This window comes from Cricetulus griseus, assembly GCF_003668045.3.
Source record: "Cricetulus griseus strain 17A/GY chromosome 1 unlocalized genomic scaffold, alternate assembly CriGri-PICRH-1.0 chr1_0, whole genome shotgun sequence".
Lineage (NCBI taxonomy): Eukaryota > Metazoa > Chordata > Mammalia > Rodentia > Cricetidae > Cricetulus > Cricetulus griseus.
In genome coordinates, this window is record NW_023276806.1 from 16,596,298 (window position 1) to 16,621,091 (window position 24,794).

Below are 24,794 nucleotides of genomic sequence, written 5' to 3' on the forward strand. Positions count from 1 at the left end.
ATGAATATACATACATAATACATAATACATAATACATACATACATACATACATACATACATATATATCTCACAGGTGCAGTAAGTGAGGGGACAGCATGTCTTCCATTCTGCTGACATCCAGCGCCTGGTTTGTAGGCTCACTGCAGCCATGTGGTTGGGGCTTTTTTCACACAGGAGTCCCAGTTCAATGCTGATGTATTTTCTGTGACCATATATGCTAATGTCACAGCAGACATCACCTTGTTAGTTCATAGAAGTAAAGGCACAAGAAGACTTTACCAGGCATCAAGTTATGAATTCTAAGGAATCCTGATGAAAGCACTCTTGACTCCCAAGCTGTGCCTTTAACCAGCCTACCATGCTGCCTGTCTGTGTACTGCATGAATGGCTGTGGCAACCTCATGGGCAGACTGAATTCTAATAGAGTCTTGTGTTCCATGCTGAGGCCAGCCCTTTATGACTACCCTGACATGATCGCATGTACCCTGTTGTAATGTAACGTATTTTCAGCAGACAGTGAACTACCACTCTTGGATTTTTAGCTTACAGTGCTGGTTACCAAACAAATTTCTATTTTGTATCATACTCCTGGAATCCAATTGTGGAGAGGGAGAAGGGATGAGCAAAGGAGCCAAGATGGTGCTGCAGAAACTGGCAGAAACAGTTGATCTGACCTAGTGAGAGCATGGAGACCCTAGTCATAAAGCTGGGGAAACAGCATTGGACTGAACCAAGCCCTCTGAATGTGGGTGCCAGCTAGGAGGCCAAGACAGTCTATGGGACCTCTAGCAGTCTACTGTAGGGGAAACTGTAACCCATGCCTGCTAGGGGCTGGCTACAGGTGTGCCTGCAAGGCGTGATGTAGGGAAGGTTTAAGATTGAGGAGTGTGGACGTGGGCTTCCCTTCTTCGGTTTCATCTTCAGCTTGCTGTACTTCTGCCTTGCTGGCTGGCTACCTCACTCTGTAAGTAAGGCTTTTCCCTAATAAATACCCTTATAATTTTACCTCACTCCATATTGGTAATTCCCACATTAGGAGCCAGTCTTTAACCCTAGAGCACAATGGACTTTGGGAGCCCATTCCCTATGGGGGGATACTATTGCAGCCCAGATAGGAGGGCCTAGGCCATCCCCCAAATGATATGACAGACTTTGAAGGTCCCTGGTGGAGGGCCTCACTATTCCTGGGGAGGAGTTGGGGGATGGGTTGAGGTGTTGGTGGGGAACATGGGAGGATGGGAGGGTGAGGGAATCGGGGGGATGGATATGTAAATATGAGTAGTAATTTAAAAATTTAAATAAAATAGAAAAAGAAAAAATCTAGCCTCAGATATTTTAAATTTTTTATAACAACACCAAACTGACAGGGCAAGCATAGTCCTATAGCCCTGTGGGCTGGATGTTCACTTTTTTGATTGTAATCCTGTGAGGTGTCCTCAGGAACCACCATGTAAAGGCAGTAACTTCCAAACCCAGCAAAATCTATATGTGATTTTTGTGTTATATGAGAGGCACACTCCATTTTCATAGGAGTTAGTATGTTGTTCTATATGCATTATGTCTGCACTTTGGAGAATAATAAATATAGCTTGAAAGTGTTGGATTAATGGGCAAATTACCAATACAGAGTCAGGTAAAGATATTAGGGTATATTTATTAGTTAGATGTCTTACTATGGAGCAACCTAGCCAGCCGGCAGGGAACAGAGTTGTCACAATAAATCTTTCTGCCAAATGCTGCATGATTGCCATGTGTGAGCTTTACGCCACCCACCCACCTGAGTTAGGCCCAAATGAATACACAGAAACTTGTATTAGGTTCAAAGCTGCTTGGCCAATGACTAGGACTTCTTATCTGTTAGCTCAGTCTTAATTATCATAAACCTATATATTTTATAAGACTTATCTTATCGGACACCTTATTGGCGTCCCTCCTTGCCAGTGGATCACATCCTGCTGCTGGAGGAGGCAAAGGGGAAAGAGGGACGCTTCCTGTTTCTCCTTTAAATATGAGTCTCCTTGGAATGTCACTTCCTGCCTGGATCAGTGCTTCTCTACTACATTTCCCAGAATCCTCTTTGACTCCTAGTCCTGTCTAACTTCCTGTCTCATTGGCCAAACGTGGTCTTAAAGACAGATAGTTATGGTTATAGTTTTCTTCAATTATTATAAAAGATAATTTATCCTTTTTATTTAGACAGAAAAGAGGAGATGATGGGGAATGTACTGTGTATGTTTATCTTATTGATTGTTAAATAAAATACTGTTTGGCCAATGAGACAGCAAGTTAGACAGGACTAGGAGTCAAAGAGGATTCTGGGAAATGTAGTAGAGAAGTACTGATCCAGGCAGGAAGTGACATAGCAAGGAGACTCATATTTAAGTGAAGGAGAAACAGGAAGGGCCCCTTTTCCCCCTTCCTGCTCCAGCAGCACGATGTGATCCACTGGCAAGGAGGGACACCAATAAGGCATCCGATAAAATAAGTCTTATAAAATATATAGGTTTATGATAATTAAGACTGAGCTAGCAGAAGAGAAGTCCCAGTCATTGGCTAAGCAGCTTTGAACCTAATACAAGTTTCTGTGTATTCATTTGGGCCTAACTCAGGCAGGCAGCTGGTGTAAAGCTCACACGTGGCAGTGGGGCTTGGGTGGCTTTTGGCAGAAAGATTTATCATAACACAGAGTAAATAGAGCAAGCAGATGATGAAAGGGAAAGAGGGGGGTACCATGTGTGTCCCTTCACTTTTAAACCTCCCTCACATCACCCTGACCACACCCTAGGGGGTGTGGCCATGAATGCCTGTAGTCAGCCCTGAGGCAGCATGGTTAATGTGTCCCCTACAATTCCCCTTTTAGTCTAAAAGAGGATTAAAACTTAACAGTGTAAAGTATCCATAATTAACAATCATAAGGGTGAAATACAAGAAGATACAACAATCTGCTTATGTCACACCCTAACTATGTCTATTTTAACTAAACCCTAAAGTCATCTGAAAGAGGTGCCCAAGCCTGAACACCTCCTTCAAATCCCAACCCTACACAATAAGAAACTAACTGGGTGTACATTATTCTGGTGACAACAATGGGGGAAAGGGTTCGTAGTATTCTCCACGTTACTTTCTGTTGAAATGGGACAGTGACAGCTTCGTGGGGTCCTGTAAGAAGAAAATGTTAGTATAGTGACAGTCTTGAGTGGATTGAATCCAGTCCATGTTTGATGAGATTTGCTTGATTGAAGATCTAGGTTGAAGTCCTCAGCTTGATTGAAGTTCTTGGGTTGATAGAAGTCAATAGCAGCAGCTCTGGCTGGAGTGTCAGTTGAAACAAAGCAAGTTGGATTTAGTGTACTCAAGGAGGTGTGGCCCATTTTCTTTCCAGAGCATTCCAGGATTGCTGTCATGCAGGTCTTCATTGGCTGTGTGCGACTCAAACATAAATGTTAGCAGAGAACATTTTTTGTCTATGTATGCATACCGGGAAAGGCAACCATGGGAAAATAACAATTATGAGAGAGTGTATACCTTGAGAGAAAAAACCAAGAAAAGACAAATGACAGTCCTAATTTTTTTTCTTATTCTGTATTACATCAATTCTTGACATAATACAGAAACCCTGAAGTTTATTTTAACAACGGCTTGGATTTAGAGGAGGAAAACCAAATCCAACTCTAAATCCAGCATTGATCTAATTGAATGGGAACTAGGAAGTAAAAAGAAATAGGTACAGATGCATCTACAGAATTTTAACATATGGCAATTTTCTGTTGTTTGATGGTTATAGCTACCTTCTCTTCTACCCATGTAGTGTCCTTTGACTTCTGGAGATGAGTTTTCCTGTGAAAATAAAAACAAAACACTTCCCTTTCCTTTGTTAGGTTTCTATCCAGCTTAAGAGATATACCTTGACAGAATACCTGTCATTTCTCCTAATCAAGAGGTTTTTCCTATTCAACTCGAATATTGATCAACTTTGATCGTATCCAAAGTTTTTCTTCTCCTGTGGAAACAAATGCAAAAACCCCTTTCCCAACATAACTAATGTTCAGGTTTCCATACAGAGGTCAATACATGTTTGTAGTGTACTGGCTGATTCAGTTCAGCAGTGTTTTCCAAAGTCCAGTGTCTTTCTGCAGCTATTTGTCCTTTCTCATTGGCATTAAGAAAGTTTAGAGTTAATAATGCATTATGTAACCTATGTTTGGGGGTTATGTTCCCCCATTTTGTTTATGGAGCATTTCTTTTAGTGTTCTATTAGATCTCTCTACCATTGATTGTCCTGTGGAATTGTGTGGTATACCGGTTATATGCTTTATGTTATTATATTTGAAAAATTGTTCCAATCTAGTGGAGACATATGCTGGAGCATTGTCAGTTTCTATTTGTGCATGTATACTCATAACAGCCATCATCTCTAGCAGGTGTGTGATAACAGAACTGGCCTTTTCAGAGCTAAGAGCAGTAGCCTATTGGAACCCTGAAAATGTGTCTATAGTATGATGCACTCATTTCAAATTTCCAAATTCTGCAAAGTGAAAGACATCCTTCTGCCAAACCTCATTTCTCTGAATGCCCTTAGGAGTACAGCCTGCTGGCAATGGAGCTTGGTTGTAAAATGAACTAGTAGGACAGTATCTCACTATCTCCTTGGCTTGTTGCCAAGTGATGGAGAAGTCCCTTTTCAAACCTTTACTATTTACATGATGTTTCTTATGAAATTCTGAGGCTTCTAGCACACTTCCTATTAATATATGATCCATTTCATCATTGCCTTGTGCTAGTGGGCCTGGAAGACCTGTATGGGCTCTAATATTGTTATATATGTTCCTGATTATGTCCTGTAATTGTATAAAGAGTGAAGTTAATTTTATATTATCAGGAATGAATTCTGAAGTCTCAATGTACAACACAACTCTCTCCACATATTGAGAATCCTATATTGAGAGGCCTTATAAAATCCATAAGTACCATAAGAATTGCATACAATTCTGCCTTTTGTACAGAGGTATATGGATGTTGAACTACTTTACTTACCTCTCCAGCTTTGTAACCTGCCTTACCTGATTTGTTGGCATTAGTGTAGAAGGTAAGAACTCCATAAATGGGAGTTTGTCTTACAGTAAGTGGAAGGATCCAGATTGTCTTTCTCATGAATTTAATTCTGTCAATTTTAGGATAATTGTTGCTAATTTTTCCCCAAAAGTCTGTAAGAGCTATCTGCCAATATTCATTGTTCTTCCACAAGGAGGAAATTTCTTCATTAGTTAAAAGTACTATAATTTCTACCGGGTCTTTCTCAGTCAGTTGACAGAGTCTTAATTTGCCCTTTAGAAGCAAATCAGAAATCTTTTCTATATATGTCTTTAGCTTTTTACTTTGTTTATGTAGCAGAAATATCCATTCCAATATAATACCTTCTCTCTGCATCAGAATCCCAGAAGGGTATTCTCTGGATGGTAATATGACAAAATACAGTCTAAATTAGGGTCTACAAGACCTACATGTGCATCTGGCATTTTACTTTCTACCCATTGTAATTCCTTTTCTGCTTGTGGATAATATTCGTGGACTGTTCAAGTCCTTGTCCCCTTTAAGGGCAAGTTTTGAATGCTTTAAATCATGTATTTCCACAACAATTATTGTCTATAGTTGAGAAATTTCCCCTAGTAGTTTCTGAAGACTATTTAAGGGTTTGATAACGGTCTCTTCCAATTTGTACCATTTGAGGTCTGATTCTTTGTAAGTCTATATTATAACCCAAATAATTAATAGAATCTCCTCTTTGTGTCTTTCTGGGGCAACCTGTAACCCCCAGGAAGGCAGAACTTCCTTCACTGTTTCAAACATTGGCTCTAATATTTCTTTATTAGAATGTGCTTATAAAATGTCATCCATGTAATGGTAAATAAGGGATTGTGGAAATTTCTTACAAATTATTTCCAAAGTGGTTGTACAAAGCGCTAGAATAAAGTAGGACTATTTAGCATTCCTTGTGGCAAAACCTTCCACTGGAATCTCTTAACTGGCTGTAAATTATTAAGAGTTGGTACGGTAAACACAAATTTTTCCCTATCATTTTCTTGTAATGGTATAGTGAAGAAACAATCTTTCAGATTAATGACTATGATAGGCCATCCTTTAGGTATCAAGGAAAGCAAAGGCATATCAGGCTATAGAGAGCCCATTGGCTGAATCACTTTATTGATGTCTCCCAGCTCTGTGAGCATTCTCCATTTCCCTGACTTATTTTTAATAACAAATACAGAAAAATTCCAAGGGCTGGTAGAATCCTTTATATGTACAGCATCTAGCTCCTCCTGAACTAACCTTTCTAAAGCCTCTAGTTTCTCAGAGGTCATAGGCCATTGTCCTACTCAGATTCATCTGTAACCGCTTTAATGGTAGGGCCTTAGGCTTCTCTGAGGGTCTATCTACCATTTTACTTAGTTTCTGCATAGCCTGGATGGTTGGTATCTGTTTTCCATAGTGACTTACTAAATTTTGTCTACCATCTAAAGATTGTACATAAGTTGCATCTGATACTGGAGGAATATTACTCTGGATATTCCATTGCTGCAAAAGATCACAACCCCAGAGATTTATAGCTATGTCTATGCCATATGGTTTTAGCCTACCATTTTTGTCCTTCTGGCCCAATGCAGAGTACTTGTGTGGTGCAGCTTCTGGGCTGAACTCGAGAGCTGGAAGGACTTTCCTGGCCCAGCGAGCTACCTGCTTGCTACTCAAGTCGGCAGGCAGTCCCCACATGTATTCCCGACCGGGGCATAGGCGTGTATTACACTTCCTGACACCAAATAATGGGCTAATTACCAATACGGAGTAAGGTAAAGATATTAGGGTACATTTATTAGGGAGTTGCCTTACTTACTGAGCAAACTAGCCAGTCAGCAGGGAATAAAGTAAGTAGAGCAAGCCAATGATGAAAGGGAAAGAAGGGGCTACCATGTGCATCCCCTCACTCTTAAGCCTACTCATGTCCCCCTTACCACATCCTAGGGGGCATGGCCAGGTACACCTGTAGCCAGCCCTGAGAAGGCGTTGTTAATGTGTCCCCTACATTGGTTGTCTGTTTTTAAGATTTTATTTCATTTCCTCATGTGTATGTGACCATCTATCACCTGTGTGAGGGTCGCTGCAGACGTTAGAAGAGTATGCAGGAGCTGGAGTTACTAACAGTTGTGAGCTGCTCTGCATGGTTGCTAAGATACAGACTCCAGATTTTGTAAGAAAAGAAAACCATGCTCTTAGCCACCCAGCCATTCCTCAGGCCCCTAATGTGTTCTTAATAGTTTATCAGACCATGGTGTCCACACAGCTGCCCCTTCTGGGATTTCAGAACACAGTAAGGTGAGCTTTGTTCAGTTGGATTCTGTATAGGTTCAAATTGGGTTTCTGTATGACTCTGTTTTACCAACACCATCAGAAACTTTCTTCCCTTTCCCATCTCTGAATTTGAAGTCTACAGAGTCTCCAAACAATGGATAAGGAAAACCTCAGGCTTCCTCCATTTCTTCTGTAAGAAAGGATTTGCTAGTGCATTCAGGACAAACTGGACTCCTTTTTATTTCAGGCAGGAGTGAAAGCAGACAGGCTAGGTTTCTTGGAAACCACCTGGATGTGAAGAACCCAGAGACTTTTCTTCATGAATGGGTTGGGATGCTGTTTGTGCAGTTTGTTCTACATCTGACTGTTGGAAGTTTTTTCCATGTCCTGAGATTATGAATATCATGTGCAGAAAGTTTTTATGCTGAAATGCAGATTATAAAATGAGCTCCGTAGTAAGATCTACTATGCAGCAACAGGGATCACAGAGCTCACACATAGCAAAGGCAGAACTTTCAAATTGGGAAAACACTGGACACAATGTGTGTGGGTGTTCACTGAGCCTAAGGACTGTGTACACAGCACTGTGGAGGATGTATTGGGAAGCATGAAGACTCATGAGACCCAGTCACTGTCCTAACAGCGTTAATGCAGTGGGTAAACTGGACTCCTCAGAGGGTAGAGTAGAGGAAATAAAGAAACCCAGACACTAGATAACTGAACAACCCAAGATTGCCAAGGAGAGCATCAGGAAACTTAACAATGAGGAATTTGTTTTAATGGTTTATATGTGAAATAGATTCTTATCATTAAAGCATGGTCTTGCAGTTTTCTTACTCATAATTATTTCCTGATATGTTTTCTATATTTTAAGAAACTCTTGTATCAGTTATATTTTTAAAAAGATAATTCTCACTATGACTAGCCTCAAACTGATGGATCTCTGCCTTGGCACCTCAAGTGTTGTGACTTTCAGTGTGTGAGACCACACCAGCTCCTACACATGTATTAGAGATATCAGGGTGTCTTTTCAGAGCTCTCTCTTGAGCCTGTGACCAACATAATTCTCTGAGTCAATATGAGGATCATTTTGTGAAGTTTCAGAAGAAGCTTGTATTTAACATAGTGTGTATATGCACATTGATTTGTAAATATCAGTTTTCGCTGATTCCTCTCATTCTGAAGCTTGAATTATCTTCCACTTATTTTAACTCATTTTACATCTCACATTACTATTTGGCACATTTCTTCATTTCCATTCTAAAAAGTTTCTAAAAAGTTGCCTTTGCTGGGTGTTTTGTTGCAGCAATCAGGGAAATCACAAATGTGGTAGGTTTCGTGTTGTGTGCTTTCATTGAGAAATTAGTTGATTTATCTGAACTGCCAATGTTATTCACATGGAGTTGTCGGAATTCTTATTTCAAAATGCTCTTTGTTGATCACAATTTTTTTATAATTTTCATTGCATATATTTATTATACATGTTGCTGTGTCACAGAAGGATATTTTCATATAAGCCTGTCTTGTATGTTTAGCATATCCCTGTGCCTTTTCCTCCTCTTCATGTCTTCCCGTTCCACTAGTCCTCTTAGTTTCCCTAAACAGTTACATTTCTGATTTTTATGTCATATATACATATGTTATTTTATATATCTGTATGCAGTCTAGGGGTTGTATATTAAAGAAAACATACATTTGTTTTTCTGAGACTGATTTAACTTCCTTAATGTCATTATCTCTGGTCACATTCACTTCCAGCAAACAGCATGACTGTTATCAAGTACGTCCCGCCTGATGTTTGAGACAGGGTCTCTCAGAGATCCCAGAGTCCATTTGTTGGCTAGGCTGGCTAGTAAACCCCAGGGATCCTCTTGTCTACCCCTGCCCTAACCTCAGTGTTAGGCTTATATGAGTGCACTACCATGTCTGGTTTGTTATGTGGGTGCTGGGATCTGAAAGTAGGTCGTTGTGTTTGCACAGAAAGCTCTTTACTCACTGAGTCATGCCCTTTACCCCAAAGTTCTCCATCCCTTTAAAAGAGGTTAACCATTTACTGTGGCAAGAATTTTGTCATCTGCCCATTAGCTAGTTGTAAACAGCAGCTTGGCCCCAAGGGTGGAACTTTCATTAGAGGGTACATGACTCAAATACCCGAATAAAAGACCAGGGAAGGGTGAAAGATACCCTCTTGGGTGTAGGCAAGCTGGAAGCGAACCATGGGAGCGCATGTGGCTGTTGGCTTCAATCTCATTCCCCTTCGGAACAAAACAGTTGCATCAGAAACGGTGATGGCGTATCCTCTGGACTCGCAGAGGCAGCAGCTTTGTTTTGTCCTGTGAGTGTAGTACTTTGATTCATATTTGTGTGTCACTAAACTGTACATGACCCCATTTGGCTTCCTTCATTATCTTACCTTACATTTTTCACAGTTGAGGTGTAGTTTATCTATACTCAATAGTACTAAGAGCTGGTCAATATATGGAAAATAATTTTATTATGCTTGGGGAAAATCAACAGAATTTCAAGTACAGCTGCTAAAAGGAAAAAAGAGTAGTAGTGTAAGTTTATGGTTACAGTTAAATTATTAAAGCACCTTTGATGTCCACAGATTATTAATCATCATTCAGTATCTATCTTTAAAGCTACTGCTTCACAGTATGCTTACGTATCATGTTGCTATACAGAGACACCTCTTTTTTAATTTTTTTTTTTTTGGTTTTTCGAGACAGGGTTTCTCTGTGTAGCTTTGGAGCCTGTCCTGGCACTCGCTCTGGAGACCAGGCTGGCCTCGAACTCACAGAGATCCGCCAGCCTCTGCCTCCCGAATGCTGGGATTAAAGGTGTGCACCAACGCCCGGCCAGAGTCACCTCTTAATGTTTGGGAATGTTCCATTACAGTTTCAATCTTTGTGAACTGAAACATTTTCTTCTTCACCCATGGAGTTGTGGATTCATCTTCCATCTTCAAGTGGAGTATATCTAATATATATATTAGATCTCCATGCAGGTGTCTTCATTCATAATGGATTGTGTTGATAGGATTTTCCACCACCAGTGTCTAAAAATCATGTCATTGTCAAAAGGTTGAGCACTTTTGATATAATGCAGAACTTTACATTGTCTCCACTAAGGAATGAGGGTGGTTATCCAGGTCCCATACCCATTAAATCCCTGGACAACTTGGTTCTTAATTATGTGTCAAGATTTAAGAATATGCTCAGTGTCCATTTGCCCCATGGAGATCATCTGGAAATGTGATTTTATTCTGAGCAGTGCTGTTGAAACTTCTCCTGTAGTAGAGATGTCAATGATATCCTTGGTGCACAGTCTTGCAGATAAACGTGATTATTAGGTTTCTGATGCAGGACCCAATTACTATCAACTAGAGAGACTCTTGTTCCTAATTCCATCCTCTATTCATCTCTGTTTTGAATAGCAGGACAGCAAGATTTTTTAGGCCTTTAGCTTATGACACATCTTCGTGAGGCTTCCTTTTCATTGAGATGCCTTATCTCATTTTCAAGTATTGTGCGTTCCAGTTGGAAGGTCTTATTTAGTAGTTGAGCCTGCTCCTAAAAAGTGACAAGTGGAGACAATGAATGGTTGTTTTGAGTTGATCCCTATATTCTGTGCATTTTCCATAGTAATTTATTTTTTATTATTTAATTCCTTAATTTTTTTCTGCCCTGAATTTTTATTATGCTTCTTTAAATTGTTTTTAGTCATGAGCAAATTTTAATATTCAAAAGTTTCCTATTTTTTCCTTTTTGGAATTTTAACCACCTCCCCCTATTATGCTTTTCCTTGGGCAGCTGTGACCACTTCTGCTGGGGGTTCCTTTTATTAAAAACAGTTCCAATGATAAAACTTAATTATTAGTATATTTTTTTCCTCAGTGGTTGACTATGATCTATATAGGTAATCTTAGTCATGTGTTTGACTTCAAATTTTAGCATTGTAGACTTTAATACACCCATATACTCATATATTATGTAAATATGCACCACAGGAATGAATTCTGAAAATCTGACTAAGGCTCTGAATCTTAGTCTAAGAAATTTAGCTGTGGTAGGGGATGGCTGAGTCAGGAACATTACTGATGCATAAGCATGAGAACCTGAGTTAGAATCCCAAGCACCCATAATAAAGCTATACGCAACAGTGTGTAATACCAGACTGAGTAGGCAGATATAGGTAAATCCCTGAAATTCATTAGCCAGTCAAGAAAGCCATATCATTGAATTCAAGGCTTAGTGAGAGACACCGTCTCAAAAAATATGGTAGGGAGTAATGAGGAATATTTAAACTGAAATTCTAGCCTTCACATCCATGTGCACACATGATCAAGAACAAATATACAAATATACGCAGGTAAGCAGAAAGAGAGAGAGAGAAGAGAGAGAGAGAGAGAGAGAGGAGGAGGAGGAGGAGGAGGAGGAGGAGGAGGAGGAGGAGGAGGAAGAAGAAGAAGAAGAAGAAGAAGAAGAAGAAGAAGAAGAAGAAGAAGAAGAAGAAGAAGAAGAAGAAATTCAGTGTGAGCTTCCACAACTTAATAAGAAAGAGAATCAGAGTTCCAGACTGAAGATAATGAATTTCCTCATCTAACTTCCAACTGAACACAAATTGGGAGCAGAGTATAGTGAAGACAAGGGACACAAAGACTCTCATTCTTGTGAGGGTTAAATAGTTCTTCTCACCATAAACACTATTTTAGGACTAATCTCATATCAAGTATGACAGAAAAAACCTTTCTGTCATATGTATCCTATAAATATTCTTTTCTTTTTTTGAGACGGGGCTATTCTGGTTTGTTCTGAATTCATAAATAGCAGAGAATATCTTTGACCTTTTAATTCTCCTGCCTCTACTCCCCCAAAGTACTAAGATTACATATACTTTTTAATCTTATGTGAACCTGTGCTACTTTTTCCCATTTTAATGGGGATATAGTTCATGGTTCATACAGGCTTAAGAAAGAAATAAAGATAAAACATAAAGAGCATAGCTGGCATAAATAAACAAAAATTACTAAAGGACTTAGTGTGACACCATTGCACATAGAAAACTTAATCACCACATATGGGCATCAGAGTATCAAGCAGATATTTAGGAATAAACAGCACAAGGGAGCAGGATTGGTCAGACTTTAGGTTTCATTACATTTCATGATTAACATAAATGGAGAGAAGAGGAGGCTGGATAGATGGCTCAGCAGAAAACTGTTACAGACTGGAATTCAGTTCCAAGCATCCCAGCCAGGGCATCTGATTCCCTCTTTCAGCCTCTATAATTACACATGTACAAATAAATAAACACACACACACACACACACACACAATTTTTTTTAAAGAAGACAACATAGAGGTGGTGCAATTAACATACCTGAAGTTTGTGTTCCATGATCCTCTGTTGCTCAGCCCTCATCTGGGCTTGTTCCTTCTCCATCTTCTCAGTCAACTTTTTCATGCGCTCCTCATAGCTCTTCTCTTTCTCTTTCATCAACTGGTCGTTCTTCTTTTGCATTTCCTCTCGTATTTTTGAGGCAGTCTCTGCTTTCACACGCTTCACTGAGAGGAAAAGCAAGAAGGAAGGTGGAAAGGCATCACGTGTTGCTCTCTTCTTACTCACCTGCTTCATTATTGCTGCTGATGTCATAGTACTACCATGCCTGATGGCAGCCAGTAGGCATCCCAAATTTACAAGTAATTTAAACATTCCACATTAAAAAGTGAAAATTAAAACATTAAACATTTCGTGGACACTTAACCCCTTAACTTGTAATTACCTTCAATCTCCTTTTCCTTTTCGGTCAGAGTCTTGTCTGTCTGTAGAACTGAATCAATCATATCCTCCTTGGACTGCAAAAATTTCTGCAGAGCTTCCTCAGCCTTCGAATACAGAGAACATGAGGTTAACAGCAGGAATGACTGAATGCTTTTATGCCTGTCTTCCTACCGCCTTTGCTCTAGTGATGCCAGTCAGTGCTAAGAATAGCAGTCACAGAAGAAGGTACACAGTCCAGGCTGGACCACTATAAAGAATATCTTCTATTGGAGGCCTTTTTGGGACAACAGAGACCGTCCTTTTAGACTGAGGGATCTAACTTTGGGGTTAATGATGCTCTAGTCATAGATGGGGCAAGTTTGCTATAGCCTTTGTACAGAACAAAAGGATCCAATGGAATGAGAAACAGAGGGAAGTGTGGGGCTGGAGAAGAGCAATGGACAAAGAGAAAATGGTGATAGACACAGTTTTAAAACTAGTTTGAAGGCCAAACTGATGAGTTATAAGTTTTTTTTAAGAGGCCATCATTGGATCCATTGCAACACAAAGAATCTAGCTGGAACACAGGCTGACAGTCATACTGGTGGTTAATATGATTGTTCAGTGTGAACTCAATTGTTAAATGAGTTCACTGTCTCTGATGAGTGAGCAGGACATATCCAGTGTAATAATATTTATGTATGTGATGTTTAAGAAGCATATGCCTGGGATGTAAACAGTAAGACTGTTTCATAGTGATGCTTGGGGTCACTCTGCAGTCTGAAGGAGATGAGCAGCTTCCAGAAGACACATATAACCTTGGTTACCTGTAACCCTTTCCTGGGTTCTTCATAGTACTTTTTCTTCAATATCTGTATCTTCTGGTTTAAAAGACAATAACCTCCTTGTTTGTAATACACTCCCTTCTTCACCTCTTCTTCTAATGGACCGAAAATATCCTGAAGCAGAGCTGAGCATCGATCAAAGGAAGCCTGTAGATTCTTCTTATAGAATTCCCCTTGCTTTCTTTCTAACTTGGTCTTTAAAGCAAAAATAATTTTTAAAAAAGGAAGGAAAAGAAACCTAAGTTTAGAATTTCTGGGAGCTTTTTTCAAAAGAAAAACAAGCTCAAAATCAAAACAAACAAAACTTATAAGCACTGACTATAAGGGCATCCCTGCCTCTGATCCAGTTTTTTGCTGATGTCATTTTTGCTCCTAGGCAGTGAAGTTCAATACAGAGATTTACAGCTTTAGAGGTAAACTACTTTTTCAGACTGGGTGACAGATGGGACACAGAATAAACATGGCTCAATGATAATTTGCTTCAGATAGCTAAGGCTAAAATTTTCTTTGCTATTGGCCTAAATATTGGATCAGTCTGCTGATACTGGGCATTTAACTTGACCAGACATAGTAATTACTTCTCTGTCCTTAATTCAGTGAGGGGGAATATTACTAACTTACTCAAGAAAGGAGAAATGTTTTAAAGTTTTGAATCTATGATAATCTATTTTTACAATTTATTGCAATTATTACTACTAAAAAATCTAGGAACAGTTGCCCCCCTCAAACATTCATTTCATTTCTTCAAAGCACTTTGCCTTCCAATTCTGTATCCAAGAAACTTGTGAGAAAAATTACCGCTAATTCCGTTAGGAATACTTGATTAATATCTTTGAAGGAATTTTTCATGAAGATCTTGATGGCTTCTTTCTCACTGGCCCTGTGCACATTCATCATCTCCTGGAGCGATTCTGTGGGTAATTGCAACTTTTGTGTCATTTGCTGATCATAGTTGGCAACGGCCTTTTGCACTGCACTTGCATTCTCTGTCTGTGACAAAGCCAGGACGGCATTCTCTATGCAGGGCAGACTCCCACTGCAGATGGTGTTCACATAGGTTACCACCAAACTCTTTAGTCCTACAAACAGATGACAATGTTTGTTACTGATAGATGGTGACAACAATATTCTGTTTAATTCTGGATGTGTCAATCACTGATAACTTAAAGCATTAGTGTCCTTAGTGTCATTTGGATGAATGACAGGAGGAGCATCTCAGCCTCTACCTCACATTGATGGGATTAGACCTTCCTCTGTGTAAAGATCCTCTCATGAGATGTGAGACCTCAAAGGCTAAGAATGCTGGATGGAGATTTCCTGTGCTGTGTCTATGCAATGTCTGTTTCCGCTTTAAGGCAAGCACCATGAGAACAGGCTCCACACCACTTTCATGTTTGTCTGTGCCATTAGTCCTGCCCATAGTAAGCATTTCATTCCAATCAGGAAGCAAAATTGGGCTCTTGCAGTCTAAAATTCTCCATCAGGACAATGACTAACTCCACCTAGATTTTATTGTACTTACTTTTAAGCGCCTCATTTGCTAGTTGATATTGTGTTGGCAAACACAGAATCAGTTATCTGGGTAATGTAAAAAGGGTTTTTCTTTTACCTCCTTTTCTTTTTATTCAACAAGAAAATCGGATAGACAAAATCTATTATAAATGCTGGTACCATCTATCGCTTAGCACTACAGTGGCAATAGGTCTATATTTCTTCAAAGCTGAAGTTGGTCATTGCTATCCCATAATACTGTTTCCTAAACAGTGAGCAGGAGATCTGGGAAGGGACTCACGTGCTCCATTGACCTTGATGCCTCCTGAAAGTGTTTTAACCTTGGAGCAGCTGAACACATAGGAACAGAACTCTGCCACTTGTCCCATGAAGTCGGAGTCCAGGTCTTGATCCTGCAGCGATTCCAGCTGGCCAAGCTTCTTCCCATGTACTGGCCGCTCAAAGACAAAGCATTTCTTCTTTGGGAAGAATTTGCGGATACAGAGCCGAGGCAGATCAAACTCTTTTTCTTTTTCGCTGGTACCTAGATCAAGTGAAAAAGCAGGATTTTTAGCCAGGTAAGTGTATGTTTTAAAATTTATTTGTCTGAGCTTTTGAAATCCTAGAACACTGGAAGCTGAGGCAGGAGGATTATAAGTTGAGGCCAGCCTAGGTTACATAGTGAGACCTTGAAAGCACAAACCAAAACTAACAAAAGGAGGTTTTGTGTTAAGTATCTTCATTCATCTAAAATGCTTTATAAAGCTCTGTTAGGCTTCACAGGAAAGGGGGCTTCATTCTAAGTTCAATCGACACACTAGCTGGACTGTGTATATAGACAATATGTAAACCCAGGTGTACATATTCCATTTCCAAAGATGCCTGACAGCTAGACAGCTGTGTGTGGGCCTACACTTTCCAAAAGTTCAGGCTAGGATATTGGTGACACTTGAACCCAGCTTCCTCAAATATATACATTGTGTACTATATTTTGTGTTTTAGAATAAAAACAAATTTGAAGCAGGGAGGTCAAATTAATTACTATAAAGGGAAAGGTGAACTACAAATAAAATTGTTTCTAGAACAAAAGGAAAATGTTTAATTCAATCTATTAAATCATGTGTTAAGCACTAACTCCCAGGAGTAAGTAGCTAGCCAGAAGAAATAGGAATACCAGGTGTAAGAAAATTGTAGACAGAAAAATTTGAATTCTCAGAGGTTTAATTGACATCCCCATTTAGCAGTTGTAGCTCTCTTACCCTGTATAAGCTTCAGGGAATTCTCTAGGTATTCATCTGCAGAGATGGATTCCCCATTTACTTTCAGCTCGAGAGAGAAGTCCCTCAAAGTCCACACAAAGTCCGGGAAGAAGCTCACAAACTCATCTGAGTCCTTCACCTCACCCTGCTTAGGTGAGGATCTTGATCTGATTCTGTCTGTCAGTTCTGTCACATAGCTGAGCAGATAATTAAGGAAAGCCCCAGAAACAACCATAACACCAACCAGAGTCACCATTCTGGATTAATTTTACATCTTACTGAGCCCTAGTCCCAAACCTCAATTTTTGTTGTTCCTAACCTTGGTATGAACATTGTAGCTACATACTTGTGAGTTATTTTTATGTTTTATGCTGCATCTACTAAGATGCAGAGTCACATAGCTGGTTCATGAGGATAGGTCACCCCACTCGATCTGATTCTGTTCTGACCCTCAAAGGGGATACTGCAGCTGGTCCATGGCCTGCTGGTTGATGGCTCCCATGCTGTTGTACACAAAGGTGCTGCTTAGAAGTATAGCCAGGGCAAAGATCCAGCAGTCATTCTGATTGTCACCCTGGAAGTCAGAACACACATGGATCAGGAGTAGGTTTGGTTCTTATGTCACTTTCCGATCAGCAGTGACATACTGACTTCATTAGAGGGCACACTTGCCTAAAAAATAAGAGGAACCTTTATGTCCTATGCAAGATATAAAACCAAACAAAAGAAATAGGAATACACCTACAAATGCCATCTACTGCACTCGGAGGGTGAATGCTCCTTAGATTTGTGGTTTTATTTGTGATGATTCTCACTGGTGCTCTTTAGTCTGTTGTTAGTGTTTCAGTGCTGTAGACTACCACCCTGCTGTTCTATGATCCAGTCCTGTGACTAGTTTCCTTATTATTGTTGGCTAAACATGACTACATAGCATGTATGTAAAAATGAAAAGGATGCTATGATGAAGTTCAAATTTTTATTGAAAAACTAGATTTCCAGTGAGAAGACTTGTTGGAGAAAAATGCTGTCAGCCAAGTTCCAGCCTGAGTTCGATCCTCAGAATCTACACGATGGAAAGAAGACTGACACCCCATGTACCAGGACACATGAGGTGCCTACTCATGCTTGAGCAGGAAGACACACATTCTCCTACATCTCTGTCTCTCTGTCTCTGTCTCTCTCTGTCTCTCTCTGTCTCTCTCTGTCTCTCTCTGTCTCTCTCTCTCTCACACACACACAATAAATAATATAAAAGGTTTCAACAGTACAGAGAACAGTGCAACAGGGTAGAATACTCAGAGATGAGTGGATGAATTGCAAATAGTGCTCTCAGTCCTCACTTTCTCGACATCTCCTAGGCCCTCAGTGTCAAGCAGAACTAGGGTGTGGCCTGGCTTCTGGGGATGAGGGACACACCACATCCAGATCCCCTTGGTGTGAGACTGCACCGTGGAGCCCAGAGAGAAGCCTGAAAAGCATAGAAGAGAAAAGAGGGATTAGATGTGTAGGAAGACAGGCTTCCTGAAATTGAAAATTGAATTAGCAGAATCCAACTGCGAGCATGGCTAAATGGATAAGTGTGCCTGCTGCTCTTGCAGAGGACCACAGTTTGGTTCTCAGAGCCTACATAGCAGCCCACCTGTCTATGACTCTAGTTTCAGGAAACCTTAAGCCTCTATTTAGCATGCATGAATTCCAGGTATGTGTGTGGTACCCAAACAAAATACTCATGCATATAAAATTAAAATAAATCTCTATTGAAAATTAGCACAGTCAAGTCAGGAGAATTAAAAGAAACAAAACCTAGTACTGATCTCACAATCAGAGACATAACAGAAATTCAGTTTTCACATATGCAGAATGCAAGTCACAAGGCCTCCAAACTTGCACCAGGGTTCCATAGAAAGTGTGTAACAGGGTCACTCTCTCATGTGCAGCTCTTGAGCTTGCTATGTGAGGCTGCGAGGGTAAAGCTGAAGTAAAAATGGAGACCCAGGAAGTTAGAGATGCCAAGACTGTGGGATGTCCACTGAGGAAAGTCAGAGTCAGCGAGTAGACCTGGCCCTAGAGAGAGCCCTTGTGTCCTGTAAATGCAGGACTCTAGAGCCAGGGCCTGTGGACTTATGTTGTCTAGAAATGGCCACAGCATCTCTTATATGATGCATATGTAGCTATAGGGTTTAGTGCTTGCCCTTCTGGGTTGAGTCTTGCTGTGGTGTTTTCCCTCCTTCCTATCCCCCTGAACACTCTAAATGGGGATGGTTATTCTGTGCCATTGTAAACTACAGGTTGCCTTGAGTCTCAGAAGAGCTGGTGGACTTTTATACACCATTAGAACTCTATGACTGTGGGGACTTTTATAGTTGGTCCAGGTGTATTTAGGGGTCAGGGAGAATAATATGGTTAGAATGGAAATGTTCATCACAGGCCCACATATTTGAATACTTGGTTCCTAGTTGCTGACACTATGCTGGAAGATGTGGAACCCAGGAGGTAGGACCAGACTGGCAGAGGGCATGCCTTTGGAGATTATTGCTGGCCTTGCTTATGGCACTCTGCTCTCTGCTTCCTGATCAGCCATGATATGAACAAGACACAAGCTCCTACCATTACATATACAGCCACATAATCCTGTCTCCTCTGCCATAGTGGACTGATATCCCTTGAACTGTGAGCAATGCAAACCCTTCTTCCTGACATTGTTTCATCCAGCATTTTATTAGTGATGAGATGAAAACAACCTAGAGAACCTGAAAAGCTAGACTCAGACTGGAGTCTCTATAACTATCTTCATGTCAGCATCATTCAGAGTACTCAGCTGTTTTGTCTACAGGTGAGTGGATAAGGTGATTTTTGAAACACTTTTCTCACAGTGACAAAGCTTGAAAGTGTAATGTTAAACGAAAGAACCAATCACAAAACCCCATATTTTTATGAGTCTACTTACAGGACATTACTAGGACAACCAAATCCATAGATATAGCATGTAGAATAGAGGGACAGGTGGCAATGAGCTAGTTCTAGAGATCAATGGTGGAAATACATAGATGCACAACTTTGTTTAATGCCACAGAAATGGATACTTAAAAATTATAAAGATACATGTTATATAACTTAAAATAATAAAAAGTCAATACATATTATATAGATAGCCTTTTAACCAGATAGATCATTGGAAACTTGCTATTATTACATGACAGTTTTAGCAATACCTTAAAGTTTATTAACATATAAATTAAATTATCTTTATTACTGCCTTTCTCCATCTCTGAAAGGATCTAGTTGTGCTTTTAGAAGGGAAACTAGGAGTTAGATGTGGTGGTGCATTCCTGTAATCAGCTCTCAGGAGGCCAAGGCAAGAAGATCATGAGTTCAGGGTCAGCCTGGACTACATGCTGAGCTAAAGGCCTGGTTGTGCTACACAGCATGAAGTTGTCTCAAAAATAAAAGCAAACAGACAAAGTAACAACAGCAAAAATGATCCCAACATCTAACTTGGACAGGAAGGTTAACATTTTCACATTCTCAAGCAGGAAGCAGACAGTGTGAGTACACCCTTGTGAAGCTGAACAGCTGTGTTGGGGGCACTCACCTGTTTGCTTCCCAGCCAGCTTGTTCATCAGATAGGACTTGCCTGTGCGGTAGAGACCCACAATGGCCACCACCACCACAGGCTGTGTGATGTCAGACAGGATCCCCAGAGCCTCCTGGTTGGCTATCAGTTGACCTTTCACATTCTTGATGAGGCACATGGGGCCTGGCATGTGGACCTCTGCAGCCATTGTGTAGACTTGCTCCCTGTGTTAGGGGGAAAGATAAGATTATTTAGAATATTATTCTTTCTCTCAGAAGGTAGAGTAATGAAACTTGCAAACACACACACACACACACACACACACACACACACACACACACACACACACACACACACAGCATTGTTGGCTGCATCAGAAACTTAGTTGAAAGAAATCTATAAAATTTTGGAATCATATAACCTGTCATTGAAAAATTTAATTAATAATGTGACAGTGGCAACATTCTACTCCTTACAACACAAATATTCTGTGTAATTTTGCAACAAAATTTTCCTTATTTCCTTATTAACTGTTTTGTACTAGACATCAATGGAAAATAAAATCAGATTTAGAGAAAATATTTATATCGCAGCTTATAGAATTGTTCAAATATTAATTAATTCACTAGTTTACCATTGTAATAAATAAAGATGCAAGGAGTTAGTGCTTCATTGTTTGTTTCATGACCTTACAATTATTTCTAGATATAATAAAATATATTCCTTTTATGAATCTGAATAGTTAAACCCATGTTGTGGCCAGAATTTCTAGAGATTATAAAATGTATCCACTCTATCTATCCTAGTAGTTATTCTCGTGTGGCAAATAGTCTGTATCTATAGAATTAATCACATTGTCATTACAACAAGAGAACCAAAATAATGTGTTTTTTACAAACTTTGTGAAAGTATTTGACAGTGTCCCATCCAAAGTAATGGCTGCACAAGAGAAGTGCCTTGAAAATTAAGCTTCATTAACTGTGAATGAGCAATGAATAAAAACTGGGTTTAGTCTTACATCAAATGAGACCAAACCCAAATATGTAAATACTGGATGTTGCACAAAACAACAGTGATATAAATAGAAAGAAATTGGGGAGTTGTTGGTTTGATTAATGACTTCTGCTATTCTTCTATATACTTTTCATCTGGTAGAAAAATATTGGATGCAAAGAGGAGGAAGAGAAACACTGGGAGTCACAGGCTAGGACCTTACCAGGCAGAACAAAGCTGTCAAAGAAAATGTGATGAGTGAGAATGATTTCTGGACTGGGGTTCTGGTCTCCAGAGGACAGGAAAAATTGCCTGAGGTCCTGGAGTTGAAGACAAGGTTATCAGACTTTGTCCTCAGACTTAGTTTGCCCAGGGAACTTCTAAGAAAGTCCTTAACTACAGTATAGGATCTGTTCCTTCAGGGGAGAGTTAAAGAGTTCAAGGAAATGAGAAACGAGCCAATCTTATGAAGAAATGAGCTGTCAAGGAGGAAATTCACTTGGAATCCAAGATCAGATGTATGATAGTGACTGCTCATCCTTCATCTTTCACTCTGAGTTTCAGCTGTGAACTGAGGTTCCCAGAAAACAGCCATAGTTGTGTCAATGAACCTCCAAGGCTGACTGGTCAATTAGAATTTGTGTGATTGTGGAGATCTGGAATGTTACAATGCCTGGAGCAAGAATTATCTGAGTTATGTTTAGCTGCCTTCATGTCCATTTCTTGTATTAGAAGACCTGTAGCAAAATACCCCATATTGCCATAATCTGCCTGTCTCAAGCTGCCACCAATGTATTTTAAAAGTACCTTGATCTTTGCTTAGATTGTTAGTTGGTGTCATCTTTTAGATCTCCAGACATTTCCCTAGTGCCTGATTTTAAACCTAAAATGACTCCCTCTATTATTGTATGTTTTATCTTGTTTTCTTCTATTCTTTCCTGGACTCAAACTTTCTGCTCCCTCATGTCCACCTCATCCCTCTCCTTCTCCCCTTCTCAAGGCTTCACCCTCCCTGAGTTGCAAAAGGGTATGTGATAGGTAGGGTTTTAGTTGGGGGGTGGTCTGGAGGAGGGGATGGAGAGGGAACTGGGATTGACATGTAAAACCATATTGTTTCCAATTCAAATACAAAAATGGAAAAAAAGTACCTTGATCTAATTCTTTAATCTGTTGCTACAGAAACTTCAAGAAACTTGCCAAGGTGGAACATGCTGTGTGTGGTAAGCTGAGCTTGTGTTCTGGGGCCACCAGTCACTCATATTCAGCTATAGAATAGACCACATCTCTTACTCACTTGTGTTCCTAAGGCAACACAGCATTTCCTCTCTTTATCTTTCACCAAGGTGATTGCTCTTCCCCTGCCTCATTCTGTTTCCCCTCTAGAAAATCAGGTGCAGGCAGACCTTTCAGTAGCAGTTCTGCTCCATCACTGACCATAGTCATTTAACTGTGTCCTTGTCAGCACAGACAATGTGAACACATGAGGAAGGCGATCCCAGTGCATATCCAGCCCTGTTTCAGTCTCCTTGTCACATGTCTCCTTGTCCCTAACTCAAAATTAGTATAGTGGTGGCACTTAGAGACTGGCTGATAATACCACCCAGAGCTCATCAGCTGCTATGCCCCACTGCTGCTCAGGATCAGCCTTTTCTATTCATAATAGCTCTAAAAATGAATTAACCCTCAAAAATTCCATCTCATTCCTACCCAGGCTTATGGCCACATGTTCCCCAGCAGAATTCCCCACACCCAGCAAGGATAAGTGTCCCTTCTTACCTGCTCTTGCTGCTCAGTCCAGGTGCATGGGTTTTGCCTTTTTTATTTCCTCCTGCAACCACGTGAGGCTTTCTGAATTTCATCAAGTGAGCAAATGATGAAAATCCCTGTAACCTTTGCAGTAGGGTGAAGAACAAAGAAACTGAAACTATGTGACCATAGCAGTGAATCAACAAGTTCAGGGAGCTGTGTCAGGGGAGGGTTTGTCAGGACTTCCCAACCAGAATATTCAATATTTGGTTCAAAGAGATCTTTAGCCACATGTTATTCAAAATCATGCTACAAGCAGGAGTCCAAGAAACAATGCAGAGGCTGGATAGCCCAGTGATCCAGGATAGCACCAAACACAACTGAAAAAAAGCAAGCAAATAAACAAAAAACACAAAAGCATTTCCTTGTCATGTGGAATAATTTTCAGTTTGTGTGCTGCTTGGAGCAGCATAAATGAGGAGGATATATATATATATATATATATATATATATATATATATATATATATATATATATATATATAATCTTTATAGACTTATTTGTGAAAATTGCCAGCAAACAATGGAATTCCTTATTCTTTTACAGGTGCATTAATTGAGGGGACATAGTGTCTTCTAACCTGCTGACACCCACTTTCTGGTTGCTAAGCTCAGTGCCTTTTTTACATAGGAGTCCCAGTTCAATGTTGTTGTATTTTCTGTGGTCGCATATGTTAATGTCATAACAGACTTTGCCATGTGAGTTCATAGAAAAAAAGGCAGAGGAAGACTTTACCAGGCATCAAGTTATAACATCTAAGGAATCCTGATGAAAGCACTCTTGACTCCTAAGCTGTGTCTTGAACCACCTTACCATGCCGCCTGTCTGTGTCCTGAGTGAATAGCTATGACACCCTCATGGATAGACTAATTTCTAATAGAGTCTTCTGTTCCATCCTGAAGTCAGCCCTTTCTGACTACAACCATAATGAGAGGGTGCTGTCTCTAATGTGGTGGAATTGTAACTCCCAAACTGGCCTCAGTGAGCTGATATTGATTTTGTTTATGTTCTGACAAATAAAGCTTGCTTGGAGTCAGAAGGCAGTGGTAGCTACTAGTTACCCCTAGAAGTCTAGCAGTCTGTACAGAGAGGAAACAGGAAATGATGAGGTAGGGTGGAGACAGGATCCTGACCCTATTTGACTGGAGTAATGAAAGAAAGGAAGTGACTGTAACTGCTCTACTGCTTCTCTGGTCTTTCACGTTTTACCCTGATACCCGACTCCTGGGTTTTACTGATGATATTAATTATGTTTACACTTCATGTGACATCCATCTTTTGGAGCAAAACTCACCAGATAGCCACATGCTCATAGCTTTGTAGCCACCAGCGGCTGCCAGCACATGCTAGAAGTGTACCCTGCAGAGTCACCACACCATCCTCTAGGTTTTCTCTTTCTTCCCAAAGCTCTAGGAGCAAGCAAGTGTAGGATTTTCCTGTTGTATCTTTTCTTCAGCAAATGCCAGAATCCTCAAATGCCCTGGTCTCTTAGGTGGCAAACACTGCTGGAATTAGCCCCTCACCACCTGGAAGTTCTGTGCTTTCTGTGCTTTCACTTCCCTCTGGTCACATGTGCTGTTTACACATGTTCCCCCATGGAGATGAGTGACTCTTTGTTTCCTTCACACTCATAGATGGTGGGTTTTTCCTGAACCCCCTTGTCAGGCTGCTGATGTGATCAGCAGCATCTGTCCTCAGGCAGGCTGTGCACTGCCTGT

At 40.2% G+C, this 24,794-nt stretch overlaps 1 protein-coding gene across 1 annotated transcript; it reads right to left on the reverse strand.

Annotated features, from left to right (window-relative positions):
- Positions 1-9,848: 9,848 nt before the first annotated feature.
- On the reverse strand, positions 9,849-23,161 carry LOC100762574 (guanylate-binding protein 1). The gene is made up of 11 exons (XM_027395874.2): positions 23,047-23,161; positions 20,296-20,501; positions 18,044-18,171; positions 17,168-17,277; positions 16,704-16,900; positions 15,746-15,988; positions 14,752-15,032; positions 13,936-14,148; positions 13,131-13,233; positions 12,728-12,912; positions 9,849-10,917 (listed from the first exon to the last, which is right to left on the reverse strand). Exons 1-11 carry the CDS (start codon positions 23,127-23,129, stop codon positions 10,807-10,809), a joined length of 1,860 nt encoding a protein of 619 aa, XP_027251675.1. The 5' UTR covers positions 23,130-23,161; the 3' UTR covers positions 9,849-10,806.
- Positions 23,162-24,794: the final 1,633 nt, after the last annotated feature.

Bases quoted from the DNA above. Each gene is read 5' to 3' on its own strand.
- LOC100762574 (XM_027395874.2), bottom strand. From the start codon at position 23,129: ATGAAATTCAGAAAGCCTCACGTGGTTGCAGGAGGAAATAAAAAAGGC. The intron at 15,033-15,745 runs GTGAGTCCCTTC...ATCTGTTTGTAG, and splicing joins CATCAAGGTCAATGGAGCAC to GACTAAAGAGTTTGGTGGTA. The intron at 14,149-14,751 runs GTAATTTTTCTC...TTTGCTTTAAAG, and splicing joins TATTCCTAACGGAATTAGCG to ACCAAGTTAGAAAGAAAGCA.